Consider the following 25,212-nt stretch of genomic DNA (forward strand, 5'->3'; position numbering starts at 1 on the left):
AATCAACAAATGGGATCATATCAAATTAAAAAGCTTCTGCACAGCAAAGGAAACAACCAACAGAGTAAAGACATACCCTATAGAATGGAAAAATTTATTTGCCAACTCCTCGAATATAGGACTAATATCTAGAATATATAAAGTACTCAAAAAATTAGAACCACCCACATAAAAGACACAATAAAAAAATGGGCAAATGGAATTAACAGACACTTCTCAGAAGAGGACGTCAAATGGTCATTACATGAAAAAATGTTTGACATCTCTGGTCCTTAAGGAAATGCAAATTAAAACAACACTGAGATTCTACCTCACTCCAGAAAGAATGGCTACCATCAAGAAATCAAATAACAACAAATTCTGTTGAAGTTGCAGGAAAAAAAGAATTTTTCTACATTGTTGGTGGAATTGTAAACTAGTACAACCACTAAGGGAATCAGTATAGAGATTCCTTAAAAAACTAAAAATAGATATTCCTTTCAACCCAGCTGTTCTCCTTCTAGGTATCTTTCTGAAAACTTTAAAGATATCATATTGAAATGACACATGCATACCCATGTTTATAGCAGCACAACTCATAATAGTCTATACGTCCATCAACTGATGAATGGATAAAGAATATGTGGTATTTATACATAATAGAACACTACTTTTCCATAGAAGGATAAATTTCACTCATTTGTAAAAAAAATAGACGCACTTTGAGATCATGATTTCAAGTGAAATAAATAAGACACACATGTGTCACATGGTTTCTTTTATACGAGAAACCCAAAGCATAAATAATTAAAGAGTAAAATAAAAAATACATATTAGGACCCAGAGAGATATATCCTTTGCAAATAGAAAGGGGATCAAGAGATGGGGGAGTAAAAGGAAGGGAAAGGGTCATAAAAAGAATTTAGATATGGTATGTATATGTATCAGTGCACTACAGTGAACGTAATCATGTACTGCAAACGTGCTAATAAAAATAATTTGAAAAAAGAAAGAAATTTATAGATATACATATGTGCCCTTATTAAAACAAAAACAGAGATCTCAAATAACCAAATGACATATCTCAAAGCCTCAGAAAAACAAGAAGCAATGCCAGTTCTCTGGGTTGGTGTGGCAGGAACATCCTGAGTCCGAATCCAGCTGAGTCCAGTCTCAGCAACTTAGTCAAACTGAGTCTGAAAATAAAACATAATTTCAAAAAAGAGCTGGAGTTGTGGTTCACAGCAATGTGCTGGATTCAATCCCCAATACCACACAAACAGAAAGAATGAAATGAAAGGAAGAAAGAAAGGAAGGAAGAAAAGGAAAGGAAGGAAAGAAAGGAGGGAGGGAGGGAAGAATAACAATAACAACCAAAAAAGGGAAAGAAATGATAAAGATCAGAATAGAAGTGAATGAAATAGAGTGTAAAAGAAGACTACAAAGGATCAATGAAAGAAAAGGTACTTCTTTGAAAAGGTAAAGAAAAATGATTAACTCTTATCCAAACTAAAAAGAAAAAGATTCAAATAAATTAAAAATTAGTGGCTTAAAGGGGCATATTACAAAGATACTAATGAAATTCAGAGGATCATGAGGGGATATTTTGAAAAATTATATGTCAATATATTGAAAAATGTAGAAGAAATGGATAGATTTCTAGACATATATGTATGGCCTATTAAAATTGAACCAAGAGGATATAAAAACCTAAATAGATCAATAATAAATAATGAAATTGAATCAAAAGTCTGTCAACAAAAAGCAAAAACAAAAACAAAAAACAGGTCAGGACTGGATGGATTCACAGGTAAATTTTACCACACTTTTATGGAAACACTAATACCAATATTCCTCAAACTAGTCCATAAAATAAAAAAGAACTCATCCAAACTCATTCTATGAAACCCACTATTACATTACCCTACTACCAAAAACCTGATAAGGCACATGCGTGTACACACACACACACACACACACACACACACTATGTCCTTGAACCAAATCCTTGAATAAACTCCAATATCCTTGAACAAAAATACAAAAATTTTACTATAAATCTCTTGCAAATCAAATTCAACATCATGTTTAAATGATCACATACTATAATCAAATTGGTTTCATTAAAAGGATGCAAGTTTGGTTAAACATGCACAAATCAATAATATAATACAGCAAGCACATAAGTAGAACCCAGGATAAAAATCACTTGATAACTTCAATAGGTAAAGGAAACACCTTCAATAAAATGTAATATCCCTTCTGTTAAACTTCTGAATAAACTAGCTATAGAAAGATTATATCTCAACTTCATAAATGCTATAGACAACAAGTGCATAGCCAACATGATACTGAATAGGGAAAATGGAAAACATTTCTTTTAAAATCAGGATTAATGCGGCTGGGGATTTAGCTCAATGGTTCCACTGCCTGCCTTGCAAGCGGAAGGACCCAAGTTTGATCTCCGGTAGAAAAAATAATAATAATAAAAAAATAAAAATAAAATCAGGATTAAGTCAAGGGTGTCCACTCTTAGCCCTTTTTTTCAATAGTCTTAGAAACTTGAGCCAGAGCAGTTAGGCAAATGAAAGAAATAAAAGGGACACAAATATGAAAGTAGGAAGTAAAATTATCTCTCTTTGTGGACCATGTGATTCTACACCTACAGAACCCTAAGGAGGTCAGTAAGTCTTCTTGAAACTGACAAATTCATCAATAGAGCAGGATACAAAAATCAACATACAAAACTTGATAACTTTCCTGTACACAATGAACTCATTGAGAAAGAAAGAAATAAAACAATCTTATTCATAATAGCCTTATAAAAAACTAGGAATAAAACTAACCTAGAAGGTGAAAAACTTCTACAATATAAATTACAAAATACTGAAAAAATTGAAGACTAGGAGATGGAAAGTCCTCTCATATTCATGTATCAAGAGAATTAATATTGCCATAATGGTCATACTAAAAAAGTGGTCTACAAATTCAATGCAAAACCCATCAAAATACCAGTGACATTCTTCACAGAAATAGAAAAAACAATTCTAAAATTAAGATGGAAGCACAAAAGACTCTGAATAAACAAAGTAATCCAGAGCAAAAAGAACAATTCTGGAAGTATCACAACACTTAATTGCAAAACATAGTATAGACCCATTGTAACACAACCAGGGTGATATTAGCATTAAAAATGGACAATGCAATGGAATAGAGGAACCAGGAATAAACTCATGTACCTGCAGCCATCTAATTCTCCACAAAGAGCCAAAAACATACATTGGAGAAAAGATGATCTTTACAACAAATGATGTGGTAATGATGCTACACATCCATCTGTAGAAGACTGAAGTAGAGCCCTATCAATCACAATGTACAAAAATGAACTCAAAGTCCATCAAAGACCTCATGTAAGACCTGAAACTTTGAATCTGCAAAAGAAAACAAAAAAATTTTAAGATATTTCTATAGGTGATAATTTTCTGAATATGACTCTAATAGATCAGGAAATAATAACAAAAATTGATAAGTGGGATTACATGACATGAAAAAGCTTCATAGCAAACAATCAACAAAGTGACAATGACAGCCTACAGGATGGAGAAAATATATGCCAGCTATTCATCTGACAGGATTAATATTCAGAATTTATGAAAAATAAAAAACACATAAACCAAAACATGTAATCCAATCAGTGAATGGGCAAATGGGCTAAACAGATAGTTCTCAAAAGAAGTACAAATGCCCAATAAACATAAGAAAAAATGCTCAACATCTTTAGCTATCAGGGAAATGTTGATCAAACTACATTAGTTTCTATCTCACCCTAGTTAAAATGGCCATTATCAAAGAAACAAAAAATAACAAATGCTAGTGAGGATGCAGAGGAAAAATTCTAATACACTGTTGGTGTGAATGTTAGTACAGCTATGTTGGAGTCAGGGTTTTGACAGGGGAATACATTAAATACAGGACACATAATTTATAGGATTATTTTATATTTACCCAAAAAGTCAAATACCCAAAAAGTCAAATACAGAGGAGTGTGAGGCCCAAAGCATCCAGCCGAGGGCCTGGATCCCACATCAGTGTCCCACATAAATCCAGCTGAAGGCCTACAGTCCAAGGAAATGTCCTCCACAAGTCCAGCCAAAGGCCTAGAGCCCATGGCAATGTCTCATGTTTGTCCGTATTGAGGATCTGCACCTGGAAGGCCCAAAGGTCAGTGGTGGAAGCCAAAAAATCTATGCTGGTAGGATGGAGGATTTGTGCCACCAAGCTGAGGGATCTATACTGGAGTCAGGAAGTGATGCTCACAGTGAAGATAAGAGGAGAACAGCAGCCGTTCCCAGTGACAGCAAGACCTCCTCCGATGAGAACAGCCAAGTTCACCTCAGGAAAACCATCCGCAGCAAGTTTCTTCCCCTCCAGTTCTCTTTTTATGGCTAGTGGTAACAATCCTCAGGTGGATCCTCCATGCCCAGACCACATTGATTCAATTCAGCTGGGCATTATAAGTTGACTGTTAGTTAATCCACCACAATCCACTCTTCATCAATTTGATAACCAGACACATTTCCTTAAACCATCGTCTCAAGTGGCGGATTTGTGAAAAGTTAACATATCTTGATCTCTTCAGATTTACATTACTATAACAAGTACATACATACAATCCTTACTGCAGTCATTTCCACATTATGGCTTCAAATTTTAAAACTCTTTGGGTTTCCATTTATGTACATAATTTAACACCTCAAAAAAAGAAAAAAAATCTCAAACAACCTAATTAACATCTTGACAAAGGAGAAAAAGAGGAACAAACTAAACCCAAAGTTATCAGAAAGAGGAAATAATAATGATCAGAGCAGAAATAAACAAAAATAGAAGAACAATAGAAAAGAAACCATGGCAGTAAGAGTTGGTTTAATGAAAAGATAAAATTGACAAACTTTTAGATAGGCTATTGAAAAATAAAGAAAAAGATGACTCAAAACAAGAAATAAAAGAGGAAACATTACAACTAATATCACAGAAATACAAATCGAAGAAATAATACGAAAAACTGCCAAAAAATTCATAGTGTAAAAGAAATGGATAAATTTCTAGATATGTTCAACCTACTAAGAATGAATTATAAAAAAATACAAAATCTGAACACACCAGTAACAGGGAGATTGACTCAATAATCAAAACTCAGTGAAGAAAAACTCAGGATCAAATGACTTCATTGATGAATTCTACCAAACATTAAAAAAAATTAATGTCAATCCTTTTCAAACTTTTCCAAAACACTGAAGAGAAATTTCCCACCCTCATTCATGAGGCCAACATCATTCTGATGCCAAAGCCAGATAAAGACATCATGAAAAAAATTATAGTCATTATATCCTTGATGAACATAGGTGCAACAGGTCTTTTCTTCCTTTCCAACTTCGGTTCCATAAATACAGGTGGCAAGCGGACCCATTCTGCCACCAATGAGGAAGTGACCAGAGAAAACATCCTCAGTATTCATGAGCCAATCAATGAAATAGGCTTCAAAAGCATGCTCCCTGGGCACAGAAAGAAACTGAGAAATTTTCCACAAAAACATGGGTACACGCTGATACCAAACTCATCAAAAAATAAGGAATGAGACAAACAAATATGGAATATTCCAATACTGTGTATGTGCACAGTTTTCCAGAATATATAATGAGAAAGAATAAAGATTCAAAAGCACTATAATTGGGTGACCTATGTACCCGTCAACAGTTGCAAAAGCCTATAGTCAATGTAAATGAAAACTGATTGCTAATTGTCAAATAAATTTATAAAATTAACAAACAAAAACATCATATATGCAAAAATCCTCCACAAAATAACCCACAAAACTACCCAACTGTGCTACCACGTTAAAATAATTACACATCATAAACTAGTAATATTTTCCCTTGGGATCTAAGAATATTCAACACATACAAATGAGTAAATGTGACATACCACATTAACAGAATGAAGAATAAAATAAAACAGTCATCTTAACAGATGCAGAAAAAGCATTTGACAAGATTCAATATTCTCTCATGATGTAAGCTGTCAACAAAATTTGGCACAGAAAGAATGTACCTCAATACTATAAAACTCATATATGACAGACCCACAACAAACATATAGCAATGGTAAAAAGCAAAAAGTCTTTCCTCTCACAAAGACAACCACTCCACTTATTGCACTACTGGAAGTCCTAGCCAGAAATTAGTCAAGAAAAAGAAATAAAGGCCACCCAAATAAAAAAGGAAGAATTAAAATGATCTGTTTGCAGATGATATGATCTTACATACAGAAAAATCCTAAAGACACTTTCCAGAAGAATACTGTTAAAGTAGGCAGTTCAATAAAGTTTCAGGACACAAGATCAATACACAAACATCATTTTTCCTCCTATATAGTGACCACAAACTGGCTGAAAATATCTTTAGAAAATAATACCATTTCTAATAATACTAAAAAGAACAAAATACTTAGCAGTAAATTGAACCAAGGAAGTGAAAGATCTGTAACTGAAAACTGTAAAGCACTGATGAAAGAAATTGAAGAAGACAAAAATACCTGGAAAGATATCTCATGTTTATGGATCAGAAGAATGATTATCATTATAATATACATATCACCCAAAGAGATCTACAGATTTAATATGATCCCTATTAAAATCCCAATGACATTTTCACAAAACTGGAAATAGCAATCAGAACATCCATAAGAAGCTACAACAAAAAGACCTCAAGTAGGTAATGCAGTCCTGAGCCAGAACACAGCTGGAGGAATCACACAGGCTGAACCCAAAATGTACCACTGTGTTCGTTATTGGTTTGTTACTGGGTCAAAATACCTAACATCTACAACTTAAAGAAGAACAGATTTAATTTGACTCCCTGTTTCAGAGATTTCAGTCCATGGTCAGCTGACTCCAGGACAGAAACGGACATTGCTGAGTTAATGGTGGCCAAGTTGTAGAGCAAGGGGAAAGGCCAGGGAGGGGAGGTGGGGTACCAGATAAAGTCTCCAGGTGAACGCCCCCATGACTCATCAGCCACACCCAGGAGCATGCTGTACTAATCTTATAGGGGTTTCTCAAGCCAATAAAGTCTACCAGCAAGATTAACCATCATATCTGCAAAGTTTGTGGAATCAAAACAACATGGTAGTGGTATAAACACACATAGACCAATGAAGCAAAATAGAGAATAATGTCATTTATAGTCAAATAATCTTTGAGAAAATTTCCAAAGACAAACAATGGGGAAAAACATTCTCTTCAATAAAAGTTGCTGACAATCTGGATATTTACATGTAGAATAATGAAACTGGATCCTTATCTCAAACTTTTGTAAATATAAACACAAATCAATGAAAGACATAAATGTAGACCTGAAATTCTAAAAATTGCTACAAAAACAAAATGAATATGCTTCATGAAACAGCTCTGGCAATGATTTTTTAAATATGACTCCAAAATCACAGGAATTAACAGCAAAAAACAGATAAATAGGATTACATCAAACTAAAACTTCTGTACAAGGAGAACAAAGAAATGAAAAGACAACCTAGAGAATGGGAGAAACCATGTATCTAATGGGAGTTAATTGTCAAAATAAGTAAGGAACTTAAACAATATCTTAGCAAGAGAATACACAACTCACTTTTTAAAGAAACTGAATACACAGGTCTCAAAGAAGACATACAAATGCTCAACAAGTATATCTAAAATTGCTCAACATCACTAATCATCAGAGAAAGGCAAATCCAAACAATAAAGAGATATGATCTCACACTTGTTACAATGGCTATTATCAAAAAAGACAACACTGCGCAAGCGCAAGGACCCGAGTTCGATCCCCAGTACCAAAAAATAAATAAATAATTAAATAAATAAATAAAGTGTTGGAAAGGATATAAAGAAAAGGGAACACTTGTACAGTACTGTGAGAAATGTAAATTGCTACAGTCATTACAAATAACTATGTGTAGATTCCACAGAAAATTAAAATACGACTACCATATGGTCTACCGATCCCATTTCTGGGTGTATATTCAGATAAATTCAGATGAAATCAGGCTCTCACAAAGATCTACACTCCAATGTTCTCTGCAGTATTATTTACAACAGTTAAGATACAGAATCAACCTAGTGTCCAACAGAGGATAAATGGATAAAGAAAATGTGAAATACAAACATACACACATCGTACACACTAAAATATTATTTAACCTTTTAAAAGAAGGAAACTGTCATTTGTGATGCAGTGCATGTTAGGCTAAATGAAATGAACCAGGCACTGAAAACAAATACTGCACTTATATGTGGAATCTAAAAATATAAAGCTCACAAAAGCAGAGAGTAGAAGAGTGGTTGTGAAGGGCTAGGGAGTCAGGGAAATAGATATTGGTCAAATGAACAAAGATTCACTTATGTAAAAATTAAAGAATTCTAAAGTTATAAGGTACAGCATGTGACTACAATCAATTATTGGGCCAGTGGGAGGCAGTAGAATAAAGACTAGCAGCAAATCGCAGCCTCTTCAAAACCTGTAACAGAGATACCTGGAAAACAACAACTTAGTGAGAGAAAAAGAGCTCCAGGAATCAAGGAGTGAATAGGAAAAAAGAAATCATGGAGAAAAGAACAAAGCAATCTGAAACGCTAACCCTCACTCCCAGGGAGTGGGACTCTGTCTTTGCAAACATAAGGTCAGCTCAGTTATGACTGGAAGCTCCAGGGCAAACAACAGACAGGCAGCACTAGCCCCATGGTTATTGTAAGCTGCAAATATAGCGTGGGGGCTTTACTCTGAGAGTGACCCCTGCATGGCAAGCAGGTGTGCCCACTTATTTGGGGGTGATATAATCAGGAGCTACTTTGGAAAGAGTTTTATTGCTTATGATTGAGCTGCTCCAGGAATCAGAAGTAATGGAACAATTATACTAGAGTGACTGCTCCACTGTAGCTTGTGAGTGGGAGATGGGCACAAGGGACAGTTGCATACAGGCGACAGGCTAGTCACAGATCCTGAGAAATTCAGGCAGCAGTAGGCTCAGTCTGGGAAAGACACAATGATTCTGTCCTCTGTAGGGAGATGCCAGGCCAGTTGTGTGTGGGTTTCTGAGTGGGCGAGGTCAGAAAGTGCTGGAATTAAGTCCAGAAGATCCCTTGGCCCTCCTTGTTGCCTCTTCCAGCACAGAGTGCAGTGATCTCTCTGATCTCCCCATCTGCCAATGTCAACAGGGAAACCACAGTTTGGATGGTTCTCACACCCCAGAGTTTAAGGACAGAGAAACCTCTGGAGCAGAGAAGCAGCTCACAAGCCTACAGATTAGAGAGCTACGTGGAGACAGCCACGACCTGGATGCAGGAAAGAACACTGCAGTGAATGCAGACTAAGGCAGGCAGAATGCTCTTGCCCTTGCCCAGTCGGAAAGGCAGGAAGAGCTCAACATTCACACAGCCAAAAGTGGGCTTGCAAACAAACTGGCCCCAGCTGTTACTCACTCTGTTTCAGCTGTATCTAATGCACGCCAGTACTACAGGCCCTGGAAAGAAATCTTCACCCAAATATGCAGAGGAATTTTTGGATTCATTTCTTTTTCTTTTTAGTTTTTTTTTTTCCTCTTTGTTTGCTTGTTTGTTTTTGTTTGGTTCTTTCTCTTTCCTTTTTTTTTTGTTTGCTCTGTTTTATTCTGTTTTCTTTTTTTTTTTTTTCTTGTTTGTTTTTTCTCTTGTACCAATTTCCATTAGCTTTTTTTCATTCTTTAATTGAATTTTTATATCACTTGTCTCTGGTTCTTCTCATCTTTCTTTTCTTTCCTTTCAAATTTTACTTCTCTCATTTTTCCCTCTCCACAGCCTCTGGCTGTATTTCATTATCATTTTTATTATTAAGTTTTATTAATTTTAGCTACTTAGTTAACTATGCTATTTTTTCTTTTCAGTTTTATTTTTTCTTAGTACATGTTTGCAGTACATAGTGATTACATTCTTTGTGGGGAGTTGGTGCATGTACAACACATCTTAATTCTTTTTTTCATCCCCTGTCCCTCCTCTCCCTTCCTGCTGCCCCCCTTCACCTCTTGCCCCCCTTCCCATCTGAAAAAGGTCTATGTCCCTACTTCCTATTGTCTATCTTTAATTTTGATCTTTATTTATACTTCTGTTCCTCATATAAGAGAAACAAAGTGACACTTAAGCTTGTGTGTCTGATTTATTTCACTTACTATGGTCTAAAGTTTTATCTAATTTCTTACAATAACTCAAGTGAGTTTATCCTTCTTTATGGCAGAGCCGTACTCCATTATTCATAAATATCACATTTTCTTTAAGCATTCTCTGTTGGTGGCTATATAGACCACTTCCAAGAATTAAGTTGGGCTGCTATAAAATTGGTATGCATGTGTCACTGTAATATGATGTCTTTACCTCTTTTGGGAGGATAACTAGAAGGGGAATAGCTGGATCAAATGGAATTTCTCATTTTAGTATTTTGAGGAATTTCTATACTGATTTCCATAGTGGCTGTACTAGCTTACAATCCCACCAACAATGTACAAGGGTTCCTTTCCCCCAACAGCCTTGCCAGCATTTGTTTTTATTTTTTTCATAGAGATAGCCATTCTTTCCGGAGTAAGGTGAAATTTCATTGTTGTTTTAAATTGTCTTTCTGTAATGGTTAGTGATGTAAAGTACAACATTTTCTCATGTATTCACTGGCCATTTGTACATTTTCTTCTGAGAATTCTTTATTCATTTCACTTGGATATTTTTGTTGGGTCTTTTATTTTAGCAGATCAAATTTTTTGTTATTTATATATTCTAGATATTATCCTTAGGTTGTTTCTTCATTCTATTGCATGTTTCCTTTGCTATACAAAACATTTTAAATTTTATATGATCCCATTTGTTAATTTCTGGTACTATTTCTTATGCCATTGGGTTTCTATTCATAAGTCCTTGCCTATGCCTATCTCTTCATGATTTTTACCATTTTATTAGCAGATTAAGTGTTTCTGTTTTAACATTTATCTTTGATCCATTTGGATTTTAGTTTAGTGCACAGGGAGAGATGAGTCTAGATTAAATCTTTTGCCTGTAGATAGCCAGTTTCCCCAGCAATACTTATTAAAAAGGTTATCTTTTGGAGCCAGGGATTTAGCTCAGTGGTGCCGCCACCTGCTTCGCAAGCACAAGGTCCCGAGATCAATCCCTGGTACCAAAAAAAAGTTATCTTTCCTCCAGTGTATGTTATTGGCCCTTTGTCAAAGATCAAATAGCTGAATGTGCCTGAGATTGTTTCTCACTTTCTATTCTGTCGCACTGATCCACATGTCTGTTTTTTGCTAGTACCATGTTTTTATCACTGTAGCTTTGCAATATAACTTCAAGGCCAAGATTGTGATGCTTCCTGCTTTGCTCTTGTTACTCAAGATTGCTTTTGCTGTTCTTGGTCTCTTATAGTCCATATGAAATTCAGGATTATTTTTCTTTAGTTCTGAGGAATGATATTGGTATTTTCATTGTGAGCACATTAAATCTGTACATTAGTTTTGGAAGTGTGACCATTTTGACTATATTGGTTATGCCTATGAGGAACAGGAGATATCTATCCATTTTCTGATGCCCTCTTCAAGCTCTTTTTTCATAGGATTGTAGTTTTCATTGTAGAGGTCTTTCACCTTCTTAATTAGGTTATTTCCCAAGTATTTAATTGTTCATGATGCTATTGTGAATGGTATTGGTTTCTTAATTTCTTTCTCAGCAACCTCATTATTGACTCACAGGAACATTATTGATTTTTGTGTGTTGTTGCATCCTGCTATATTCCTGAGTATGGCTATTAATTCTAGGAGTCTTTTGGTTGAATGGGGGGGGCTTCTATTAGAGGATCATTATCCCTGGGATAAAGTGAACTTGATCATGATGTATAATCTTTTTATGATTTGTTGCATTATCTTTGCCAGTATCTTGTTGAGGATTTTGGCATCTATGGTCATTAAAGAGATTAGCTTGTTTATTTGTTTGTTGTGCAGAAGCTTCCAAGTTCATTACAGTGAAAGGCTTTGTTGCTAGTCTGGAAACCTCCTTAGTTAGCATATGTATTTTAGAATTGAGTTCTGGGCATGGTTTACTATAGGCCTTTGCCTCAGTCCCAGAATAAAATCATCTCCATTTATTTGGGAGAGGAGGCTACAGTGTATTTTGCCCAGTACCTAGTTCTCCAAGATGTGCTACAGTATTGCTAATGACACAAAAGTAATCCAGATATTAGTATACAGGGATAATTAATTAATGACAACAATTGTATCACCTTGGCTATATTAATAAAATCAGCAACAATTATAGCATCAAAGACAAACTAAGAATTGACATACCCTGACAACCAATAATATATCATGTTTAACCATAGAAAAGAGATTTATACTTATAGTATAAACACTAAGACAAACCAAACATTGACCTACAATAAATATCTATTAAATGGAACAACTTTATCTCCACCCACAATAGCAATCTATTCAATAGTAATAGCATAGTTAACTATCTCTAAAGATTCATAAAGCTGAATGGCTGTACTAGGAAAGATGGAGGGGTGGGGAACCAGAGAATGAGAACAGAAATATTTGAAATATTAATCAATGGAAGATGAGGAGAGAAGTGACTTAGGGTATCCTATTGAGGAGTAAAAGGAAATTAATAGCATTAGATAACAGCAACCAAAAATAATGAACATGAAAAATAAAAAAGAAAGAATAGAGAGCAAAATGTAGGGAAAAAAGAAATAAGGAGGGAGAAAAGTTAAAAAAAGGAGAAAGAGAAAAAAGAATAAACCTCAAGCCCCCAAAACATGAATGAAGGAAAGTAAGAAAAAAATTAAGTCAATAGAAAAATTTCTCTGTGTTTTGAATGAGTGGCTTCTTTCCAGAATCTGCAGTCTTGGAATCCAGGAAGTCACACTTTTCTCCTAGGTTTGTGGGTGTGGGTTTGTGAGGTGTGCTTTCTGCTCCAGGGATCCCTTTGTCCATAAACCCCAGACTGTGGCAACTATTCAAGTTGAGACATTTCCTTGCTCACATTGGTAGATGGGAAAAGCAATCAGCCCTCTGGTTTCTGATGTATGTAGGCCCTGGGCCAAAGATGCAAGCCGACTCTTGAACTTAATGCCAACATTTTCAAATCCAGCCTCCTTTAAAGCCACACTACACTCACTGTGTCTGGTTTCTCACTATGGTGGGCAAAGATGTACCTGGGCCTGAGTTTAAACTTCTCAGGGATCTGTGTCTAGCCTGTACCCTCTCTGCAGCTGTCTCCCACAGCTGTCTCTCACCCAGTCACTGTGGGATGCTAGCACTGGAAACTCTGAAGTGCAGTTGTTCTGTGGCTCCATTTTAAACAAACCCTCCCCCAAACTGACCCTGATTAAACACTTTGGCAATTGGGTTGACACTGCACTGGGTTTCTTTTCCAACTCTAGCCTGATGCAAAGGAGTCACTTTCAGAGTAAAACCTCACACTGTTTTTGTAGTTTACAATAGCCATGGGCTTTTCTTGAAGCTAGCATTACTAGCCAGGTGCACTATTTATCCTGGAGCTGCTAACTCTCCAGGGCTTACCTTCTCTCCTGGGACCCTGGGCTTTTCCATGATCAGGTTGGTTGTTTGGTTGATGCCTCTGTTGCTCTATCTTGAAGTGAAATAAAACACAGAGCAGGCTTATAGTTGGTGGGTGGTCATGGCCAGGGTACATAATCCACAGGCATGGAGTCAACTTGAAGTGAAGGCTAAGCAGAGGCAGGTTCCTCCATCCACAAAGAGTGCAGGGGAACATTCTTTCCTGTGTGCGAAGCACAGGGTCAGATTATTGACTCTGATATTATGGTTGAATTATTGTCTATTGGTAAAGGTGGCATAGATGTTACTTGTAATAGATATTTTCTGTATGTCAATATTTGGTTTGTCTTTGTGTCTATATTGTTATTGTAGATCTCTGTTCTATTGTTAAATGCGGTATAGTTCTGGCTTTTATTGTTTCTTATGGTTTAGAAAATGCAGTTTGGTTTTAATTCCATTCTTATTGCTGATTTCCTTTCTATTGTTAATGGTGGCATAGTTGTTGTTTTAATGGATTTTTCCTGTATGCCAATGTCTGGTTTGTCTTTCTGTCGCCAACATTACTGCAGTTCATTTTCTCTTCTCTCAGAGCTGTGAATCAATCTTCCAGAAGTTTGGATACCAAGATACCAAGACCCTCAGATATTATTCTGAGTAGATTGAGGAGGGATATAGACACCAAAATATAAGAAAACCCATATCTACACTAGTGACTGTTTTTCTATGCAAACTGCTCTTCCATTCGCAATACAAAAACAACTGAAATATGAAGAATCAAGGCAAAAAGATGCCTCTAAAAATCTTTAACTCCCCAAAGGCTGATTCTATGGATACTGAAATAGAGGAAATTATATGCAAAGAACTCAAAAATCAAAATATTTGAAGAGATCAGAGACCACATAAGCACATTCATAATATGTTCAGCAAGTATAAAGAGGATTTAATTAAACAGATAAAGGATTTTACTAATAAAATACTTGATGATCTTAAAGAAGAAACACAATAAATTGAGTTAAACAAAACAATATGAGATATAAATAACCATTTTGGTAAAGAATTAGAAATTATCAAAAGAGAGCAAGCAGAAATACAAGATACAAAAAATTTAGTAGAAAGCATGGGTAGCAGATTTGACCAAATTGAGGACACAGTGTCATAAACTGAAGGCAAGATGGTTGTAGTAGACCTACAGTACTCAACAGTACCCTAGAATGGACAAGATACCATGCAAGGATGGAATCATTAGCTGCTAGATGACCCCATCCCCCCCCCAAAAAAAACCTTCAGAATTATAAGAATAAAGGAAAACTTAGAACAATGGATTATTACTCTGCCATAAAGAGGAATCAATTTGAATCATTTGTCAGAAAATGGATGCACCTTGAGACCATAATTTGAAGTGAAATAAATCAGATACACAAGCTTAAATATCACATGGTTTCTCTTATAGGAGAAACTCAAAACATAAATAATTAAAGAGCAAAATGAAAGCTAGATCTTAGGAAACAGGGATATAGACTTTATGCTGTTGGAAGGGGACCTGAGGATAGGGAAGACAGGAAAGAGAGGAGAAGAAGGAGAAGTAAAAAGAATCAAACTACAGTATATATGTATCAGTTCCCCGTAATGAATATATTATGTATCACAAACATTTATTTTTAAAAGGGACAAAATAATACTTTATTGTTTACTTGAAATGCTAAGAGCTTAAAGGTTCTCACATAAAAGAGGTAACTATGTGAAGTGATTGCTGTGTTAATTAGCTTGATAGTGGTAACTGGAATATATAAGCCCCTTTCCACTGACCTCCACCCCCAGCCCTTTTTGTGTTTTTTAATTTTTTAAAAAATTTATATATTTATTGGTACATTTTAGGTATACAATACATTTACATGTATCATTAGGTATTTGTACCTGAACGTGATGTATCCTAGTTCTTATTTTTCCCCCATTACCTGTGCACCCTTCACCCCCTCCACCCTTCCCTATTTACATAGACTCTTTCCATTTTTTTTTCTTTCTCATAATTTTTCCTTTCCCTCCTTCGCTTTCCCCTTCCCCTCCTGCCACCCCTACACCTTTGAACCTTTTCCTATTTCAAATTATCAATTATTCATTTTAATCATTTTCATCCTTCTTTACACTTTCAGTTTCTCATGTTTTTTAAATTTTGAGATAGGTGAGCTGGGGGTTTAGCTCAGTGGTTCTGCCACCTGCCTTGCAAGCACAAGGTCAATAAATGTGGGAAAAAATACAAAACAAGAAAACTTACAAAAATCAGTTCCATTACTATATCCCAGCAATAAGCAATTGGAAATCAAAATTTTACATCATTTAAGATAGCTCAAAAATTTAAATACTTAAGTATGAGTCTTAATAAATATACAAAGAATCAATATGCAAAGGAATGTAAAATGCTGATTAAAGATGACCTTGGATATAGTGGTGAATTTTTAGATACATCACCAAAGACAATCCATGAAAGGAGTAATTCTTATGCTGGATTCATTCAAATTAAAAACTTCTCTGTGAAAGAAACTATCAAGAGAATGAGAGGATAACCCACAAGTTAGGAGAAAACATTTGACAAATACGTATCTGATAAAGGAGTATTATATAAAAAGAACTCTTAAAACACAACAATAATAAAATGAAAAACTGAACTAAAAAGTGAACAAAAGACTGGAACAGACACCTATTAATGAAGATACAGAGATGAAAAATTAGCTTATGAAAAGATGACCAATATCATATGTTATTACAGCATGAGATACCACTACACACCTATTAGAATGGCCAAAATCCAAAACACTGAAAGCTTGTGAGAATGTGAAGTAACAGGAACTCTCATTAACTACTATTGGGAATACAAAATGATAGTTATTTTGCATGACAGCTTGGTACTTTCTTACAAAATGAAACATACCCCTACCATATGATTTAGCACCTATACTTCTTGGTATTTGTCCTAATCAGTTGAAAAACTTAAATCCACACATGAATGTTTATAGTAGTTTATTCATAATGGCCAAAACTAGGAAGCAATCAAGATGTCCTTCAATAGATAAATGGATAGACAAACCTTGGTACACCCATACAATGGAATATTATTCAGCAATAAAATGATATTAGGTATCAAGCCACAAAATACCATAAAAGAATCTTAAATGCATATCACTAAGAAGTCAATCTGGAAAATTACATATTATGTGATTCTAATTATATGGCATTCTGGAAAGGTAAAACTGTAGCTACAATAAAAAGATCAGTGGCTCAGGGAGGAAGAGCAAGGGATGAAAACATTTTTCAAAGTGAATTTTTAGAGAAATAATACTACTATATAGGATAATAGAGTGGAGGATACATATTATTTGTCAAAATCCATAGAATGTACAAAACAAAGAGTGAACCCTAATGTGATCTGTGGACCTTAGTTGGTAATACTACAATCAACAATGGCTTGTCAGTCATAACAAATGTCCCACACTAATGCAAGATGTTAATAAACTATGGGGAGCAGGGGAATGTATGGGAACTCAGTATATTTCTTGCTTAAACTCTGTAAAACTAAAATTTTCTTTAAAAATAGAATATATTGGGCTGGGGATTTAGCTCAGTTGTTTCACCACCTGCCTCACAAGCACAAGATCCTGAGTTCAATCCCTGGTACAAAAAAAAATATATATATATATATATATATATAATTTTCAAAAGCCTCCACAACTGTTCATATTCTCACAAAACTTTGTAACAGCAAAAAAGCAGAAAATCCAGATGTCTTTGAACCAGTGGTACATTTATACTGTGGAGTAGCACTTGGAAACAAAAAGGAACAAACTGTGATGTATGCAACTTGTATGGATATCAAGGGAATGATACTGAGTGGAAAAAACCAGTCTCAGAAAGTTACGTATTGTACAACTTTATTCATATAATGTTCTTGAAATGACAAAATTTTAGAACAGAAACCAGATTAGTAGTTATTATGAATTAGGGATGACAGAGAAAAGGTGATACATAACTGTAAAGAAGGAACATGGGAGAGGCCTTTGGTGACCGGACAGTCCCTCATCTTGGATACAGTGAGAGTTAGACCAAGCTACAAGTGATAAAATCTGCATAGAACTAAACAGACACACACACACACACACACACACACACACAAATATATGTAAAACTGGTGACTTTGAAGATGAGCAGTCATATCAGTGCCAATATCCTGACTGTGATATTGTGCTATAGTGGTGCAATATCATCACTGGGAAAAATGGGGTAAAAGGTATAAGGGTTCTTGTATATTCTTTCTTGTAACTGCATGCAAATCTAAAATTATCTCAAAATAAAAATTTTAAGACACTCAACTCTCCTGTTCTTCAATAGACATTTGAAAAAGACAATTGTGAACTAGGAGAAATATCTGCCTCAGTAACAATGGATTAATGTACAGATATAAAAGAAAGAATAATAAAATGATCAATAACCTTATGACAAAAACATTTGACAGAAGATGATGAAAAGCCAATAAACGTAAAAAATGTGCTATATCTCATTAGTATCTAGGGAAATACTAACTTAAATTATAATAATAGATCACAACAAATAACCAAGTTATAAACACTCTCTCTCTCTCTCTCTCTCTCTCTCTTTCTTCCTCCCTAGCTCCCTTCCTCTCTCTCTTTCTCCTTTCTCTCTCAGCCTCAGGAACTCTCATAAATTGCTGATGAGTATGAAAATTCATAAAAATCACTTTAGAAAACAATTACAACCTAGAAATTTTGAATGCCTCATAATCCAGTAATTCAGTCTTTTTGTAGAGAAATTCTTACCCATTTGTGACAAAAGATGTATTTATATAAATTCTCTTCATAATAGCAAAAATTGAAATGACCCAAAGTCCTTTACCTATATAGCATATTGATAAATTATGGTATATTCATTCAGTGAATTATCAGCAATGTATTAATAAACCACAACTATATGCATTCACATGGATAAGTTTTTGAAGCATAATGGTGAGAAAATAGGCAAATTGCAGTCAGGTGTGTTGGCACACACCAGTAATTCCAGCAATTGGGAGGCTGAGGCTAGAGGATCGCCATGAGTTCAAGGCCAGCCTGGGCACATAGTGGGTTCAAGGACAGCCTGAATCACCTGGTGAGAACCTGTCTCCCCCCCCCCATTATATAAAAGACAAATTGCAGAACAAAAATTTTAATGCAATTACAACATATATAATGCAAAAACATAAGTGTAAAATTTGAAAGGCAGGGAAAGTATTGTATTAATGCATATTGTGTTTACCTTTAAGAAGGGTTGGAAGATATTGCAATTTGGAAGAGCACTGAATGTAGATTTATGATTTACTAATTCTTAAGGTGAGGGGAATTATTTTTAAAATGTACCTACCTGTGCATTAGATCCCCCATGTATCTGTCATGTATTTAATAATAAAAACTTTTTTAAATAACAGGTTAGAGATTCCAGTTAATGGCAAAAATATATTCTACTACCAAGAGTTGACTTAAATCTATGAAAATCAACCTGAGTAGAAGGAGCAAAGCACCTGGAGAAAAATACTCTTCGAAAGCTAAGCTTTTGTCTCCCTAAGTGAGCATGGAAACCTATGACTGACTCAAGATCCTTGTGGGATGTGACTTCATAAATCTGAAAAACCCTTGGATAAACTTCACAATTTTACAAGCAATCAAGCCATAATACTACCAAATTATGAAGGTCCTAGGGATTTTTGCAGCCTAAAGAAGTTTACATTTATTAATGCAACATATTCCTATTATTACTATTTCTTTTTCATTCGAACTTGAGAGTCCATTCCCATAGTTAGGAAAATATAAAGTCAAAGCCAAGAGAAGCTGACCATAATCAATATCCTGAAGACAAAATTTCAGAAAATATATATCCTACAACTAACATCTTTAGCATATCTTAATGGCCTGGTGTACACATCACTGACAATGACATTTTTATTTTATTTTTATTATTTTTTTTTTTCTTTTGGTACCAGGGATCGAACTTGGGACCTTGAGCTTGCGCGGCAGGCGCCGCAACCACTGAGCTAAATCCCCTGCCCAGCAATGACATTTTAAACAGATAAATTTTTGTTCAAGGCCGCCAAAGTTTCACACCCTATTCTCTTATCACCAGGTCTGTAGATAATAAAAAATAATGGTGAAATCCTGAACAGAACATTGAAATAACCAGGAAAAATGATAGTACCCTAAGCGTACTGTGAAGTGACGCTGTCCTGGGCAAAAGACGCTCCATTAATGCTGACTAGAAGTATGCAGCTCTGAGACCTGGATCGCAGAAGCCCTCCCTCATTAAAAGAAGCCCATATGGCTCCCAAACCTAGCCGAGACCCCCGACTATGTGCTTCCTTCAGCCTCAGAGCTTTCAGCAACACAGATGCTGAGATTTTAGCCAAGGTGCTTGCCCTGCATCTGAATAAACGGTTCCTGCAATTAATTAACCCAGACCAAGCAGTTTTTGTGCTGGTCACAGATCCTCTGGCAGCCAGAGGAGGTCTCATCCATCATCTCGCTCCGAAACCCCATTCGTGTCCGGTGCTCAGACTCGCGGAGGCACCGAGGAGTACTTGAGCCTCGGTGCGGCCAGTGTTAGCGCTCACGCCACGACCCTTGGCATAAATAGGTTTTCTTCCTGAATTCCACAAGATTCCATCTAGTTATATTTTAGGAACTGAAACTTGTCCATTGTTTCAAGAAACAAAGTTTCTTCACCCTTTAATTGTTCTGTATACCCAAAGATTATTTCTAGATATACATATATCCTTTCCTAGATATCAACTAACTATTCATACTTTTACCACCATGTAAACCAACCTAAAATGAAGTTATTTCTAACCTGCTTTACACAATGTTAAGGTCTCTTTGAAAACAGTTTCAAATCTAATCCCTGCCAATAGTGTTAAGTTTTAAAAGAAAACAGATTTCTGTGGGGTTTTTTCCCTAAGAGGCTTGATAACTGTTTCATCAACTACAGAGGCAGAATTAATGGACATGTTTATAATTCCACAATATAAAAGCCACAAGGATTTTTACCATTAACAGGTGAGGAGTAAGGCAGGATTTGGAAATTTGTGTGAATGTTAACTGTGGTAGGACAAATGGGAAATGAGAGGTAGGTGGGAGAATATCAACCCCCTACCCTGATCCTCTCTTACTTGAATATAAGTTTCATATTATTCCAAAACTGCCTGTTCTAACTCTCTCCCACCCCAGTTACTAGACATTTACATCTCCAGTCTTCTTGTTTTTTTTCAAATAAGATATCTTCAGTAATATTTATCAGAGTTATTTTAACATTTTATTTTAGCTCATTCATCTTTAACTAAGTTTATTTCATCTTTGCCCTAAAATATTTTTCGTAGGAAGATAGCTTAAAATTGATAATAGGAAATATAATTTGGAAAGACAAGATTCATGATTGTTTAAAAAAGGGCAGCCTTTACCAAACGTACCTAATACAAGTATCTGTGGGTCCTTGGATTATATGCTGTGATGGACAACTGTGATGGAAGCTGTCAGCTGTATATTTAGACAAATAAAGTGGAAGGATTTATTGCAGGTAAAATGACTTTTATTTTTCCTCTAAGTTTCATGTCAAGTGTTCCTTGCATAGTATTACATCCTTTCACGAGCAATTTTTGACATTGAGGTATATATATACATATATATATGTATATTTATATTTTTAACTCCCTTATTTTTATTTCTTAACCTTTTAATTAGATCCATTCAAATGAATCAACTAATATCTTATTTCAAGAGCCATCAGGAAGTAAACCAATGCTAAAGTGCACTATAATAAAATGAATTAAATGTGACTATTATTCCAGAGTAACAGATAGAATTCAGTTCACTAAAATAAATTTAATATAGTGAGTGAAAATCTGTCTGAGAAAGGAAACTCATGTTCTCTTCTTCATTCCCTTCAGATTATTTTGTGTCTCAGTAAATGTGCCAAATTGTTGAAGCAAATCTAGTGGTTTTTAAATTTAGAATTAGTCATAGTATTTAATGGGAGTTACACTCCTTTTATATTTAACATATTGGAATTTAAAACATATAGATTCTCTTGTAAAAGGTGTAAGGATTTATGGGGGTTTTTTTAGTTTTGTTGTTGTTGTTGTTCTGGTACCAGGGATCGAACTTGGGTCCTTGAGCTTGTGAGGCAGGCGGTGGAACCACAGAGCTAAATCCCCAGCCCTAGGATTTATGTTTTAAATGTATTTAAACTAACCATAATTACAGCCCAAATAATATTGCTTAAAACTTTTTGGATTGTACCTAATTTGATTTATATTATGATGATCACCATAATACTGTTCAAAGATTGATTACCTTAAAAACTAAATTAAACCTTGGAAAGTTTATTGAAAATATGGGGAAAACATATAAATATAAAACACATAAAGGCAAAAATTTTAATAACAATATTTTGTTTTGTTTTGTTTTAATAACAATTTTTGTTTTAATAACAATTTTTAATAAAATTTTAATAACAACATTTTGTTTTGTTTTGTTGTTTTATTTTGTTTTTTGGTATTGGGGATCGAACTCAGGTCCTTGTGCTTGCGAGGCAGGCGGCGGAACCACTGAGCTAAATCCCCAGCCCAATAACAATATTTTTGTAAATATAACCCCCAAAGAATCTTTATAACAGAAAAGTTATAAATAATACTATTTAAAGACTTGTAAGTTTCAAATCTATTCTAGAAGCACATGGAAGAAATAATTTTTCTTAAACTACTTATAAAATCTTTTTCTAAATTCAATTTGCTTTCAATGAGTTCAAAATAAAAATAATAAGAAACCACAAAGAGACATTAAACCCTCAAACTGCAATTAATCTAAAGATACAGATTATTACTTATTTCTAAAATTACTAAGTAGGAAATAATTTTTACTTCCAATTGTTTGTAATTAATACAATCATTCTACCACCAGTTAGTTTTACATTAGTAATTTAGCACTGTATTATAGTAATAAAGTATAATTAGCATTTGTTATCATTTTACAAAGATCTTTTTGGAGAAAGTTATGGGGCCTCCATATGGGAAAGACAAGCTTATAATGAGATTTTTAGAGCAATTTTGTAATTTAACCTCATTAAATGTCATGTAAGTAAAACACACTTTTACTGAAATTTGTACTTTAACAAATGAGCTTTTATATTGAGGTTTATGTCACTTGTGCTTATAGTGTGGGTAATAGCCAGCCACATGTGCTCTAAATTTATTTTAAAATGTTTTTTTTTACAAGAGTATCCTGGCTATTAGTGTTAGAATAAATTTTAAAGTGTTGTTTCCTTCTTTGTTTACTTAGAAAAATGAAATTTAAAACTGTTTTTTATTTCCCCAAAGAATATGGTATTTCTATTAAAGAATGTTCACCAGAAATGCTGAAAATTTTGACCTGAAGAATTGGTAACGGGGTAGGGGGGTGGGCTAAATTTTATTATCTCAGTATTTACTGATGAAGATTATTTTGAACTAATAGCAAAAATGCTTCTTGGGAACCTGAAAGTTTAAATTTCAGAAAATCATTGAAGATTAAAATTAGTTAATGGAAGAGCTTTTCCAAAAGACTGTTTGCCAGGTGTGGTGCTCACACCATAATCCCAGCACCGGGCAGGTGAAGGTGAGCTCGCTCAGAGTCCAGGCCAGCCTGGCTTACACAGTGAGTTCAAGGCCAATCTGAACTGTGGTCCAAGATACCCTGTCTGAAAAACAAGCAACAAATTTAAAAACAGATTGTTTGATGGTGGGATGGTTACTGGGGTGATGAAAAAATTTTGTAAACAGATAGCAGTAATGGTTGCACAAGAGAAAGCAATTATTGACAGTGACTTGTATAATTAAAAATGGGGAAAGAAATGAATTTTATGTTATATAAATTTTATCACCATAAAAGAAAGAGAGAGAGAGTACTTGGCTCTGTGATGAAGATGCCTATAAAGAAGTAAGTGTGCAATCATTACAGTACTGTCTATCACGGGGGCTTATCTTTGAGAATCACACAAATATTCTATAGTTTAACCTCCATTTCCACTGCTGTAGCTTGACGTATTTCTACCTCCACAGACAACTTACAGAGGAAAATAAAAGAAATTATTAAGAAGAGTAAGTAAATGTAGGAAAATGGAAAAGGGAAAATGGCAGTATATATAAGGTTAATAGTATGCTTTAGAAAATAAATGTTATTTATTTATGCCAAAATCTCAGAAGTATTTAAAGCCACCTGGAACTGGCACTCAAACACAGGGACTTGGAATAGAAGCTTAACATACAGTTTAATCAAGATATTGGATTAAAACTTTATGTATCATCAGCAGAGCCTTATTTACACTACTTTTGCCAACCACCAGTTTACACAAAAATGATACAATAATTAACACTGTATCTGTCCTAAATACATTCTAGAGGGGAAGAGAGATTGCCTGGTCAGTGTCATTCTGTCCCTTATTATATATGCCCAAGAATATGTTACCTTAAACAGCAAAAGGAAATCAAGGTTAAGGACAGAGTTAAGGTTGCTAATCAGTTTGCTTAAAATGGGCCCAAATGTGATCAGATGGGCCATGAAAGTGGGAAAACGAAGGCAGAATTGTGAGTCAGAGAGATGCAGCAGCAGAGTCATAGTGTGAGAGGAACTATATGCCCCCTTGCTGGCTTTGAAACCAAAGAATGTAGGTGAGGATTAATCCTTCCCTGAAAGCCAGCAAAAACATGAGGTCTTCAGCCCTACAACCACAAGGAACTGGATCTTCTAACAACATGAATGACAAGGACACGAATTCTCCCCAAAGTCTCCAGGCAGACCTCTGATGCTTTAGTTTTAGCCTGGTCAGACTTATATAAACCGGTGACCTTTAGGCTTATGAGAGTCTGGGCTAGAACAGGGTCAGTACTACATGCAGCTGCACAGGAGGCTGGGAAATAACATCTCGCTTTGTACTTAGGAGGATCATAAAAAGTTTCACTGAACAATTAGCCAGTTTCTAAAGGTGACTAAAAACAAAAAGAAGCCAGGTATATAAATGACAAATTAAATGAAGTAAAAGCAATAATCATTTTAAGGCATTTAATCACTATGGATCAAACATGCAATTTTTTTTCAAAAGTCATAATTTTTAATTTACAAAACTGGCAAAGGTGTTTGTAATGATAACATGGTATTGGACTGGGTCAGGAGAAGACAAGGCCCTCATACAATAGAAGAGACACATGTCCAACCTTGAGAACAACCTGACAGTGCATATGAAAAGTTTCAAAATGCACATCCTGAGGGGCAGCAACATAACATCTAAGAATCAGTCTAAGAAAAATATTAAATATCATAATTTCACTCTAGCAGTATTTAATATGAAGAGTGCTCCTATAAAAGTATGCATCTAAATCTGTATATTACTGAATCAGAAATTTTTTAAAAAGCAGTCTGCCTTCTTTGTATAACATTGAAAAGAGGACATTTTACATAACTTAATCTAAGAATTAATTTTTCAGAATGTTACCTAAAGAAATAATTCAAAAAGTATGCAAAAGCCTTCACTGAT

General features: G+C 34.9%; 1 protein-coding gene across 1 annotated transcript in view; it reads right to left on the minus strand.

Moving 5' to 3' along the window:
• The window catches only part of Cntln (centlein), a 553,090-nt gene that overhangs the window by 522,317 nt on the left and 5,561 nt on the right, over nucleotides 1-25,212 (minus strand). The window contains exon 3 of the mRNA XM_087183868.1: nucleotides 13,621-13,840. Coding sequence (XP_087039994.1) covers nucleotides 13,621-13,650 — 30 coding nt within the window. The 5' untranslated portion in view covers nucleotides 13,651-13,840. The remainder of the gene's footprint in view (nucleotides 1-13,620; nucleotides 13,841-25,212) is intronic.

Source organism: Heterocephalus glaber, unplaced genomic scaffold (genome assembly GCF_053883595.1).
Source record: "Heterocephalus glaber isolate CG9 unplaced genomic scaffold, H.glaber_assembly_v1.0 deba00001481, whole genome shotgun sequence".
In the NCBI taxonomy this organism is placed as follows: Eukaryota; Metazoa; Chordata; class Mammalia; order Rodentia; family Bathyergidae; genus Heterocephalus; species Heterocephalus glaber.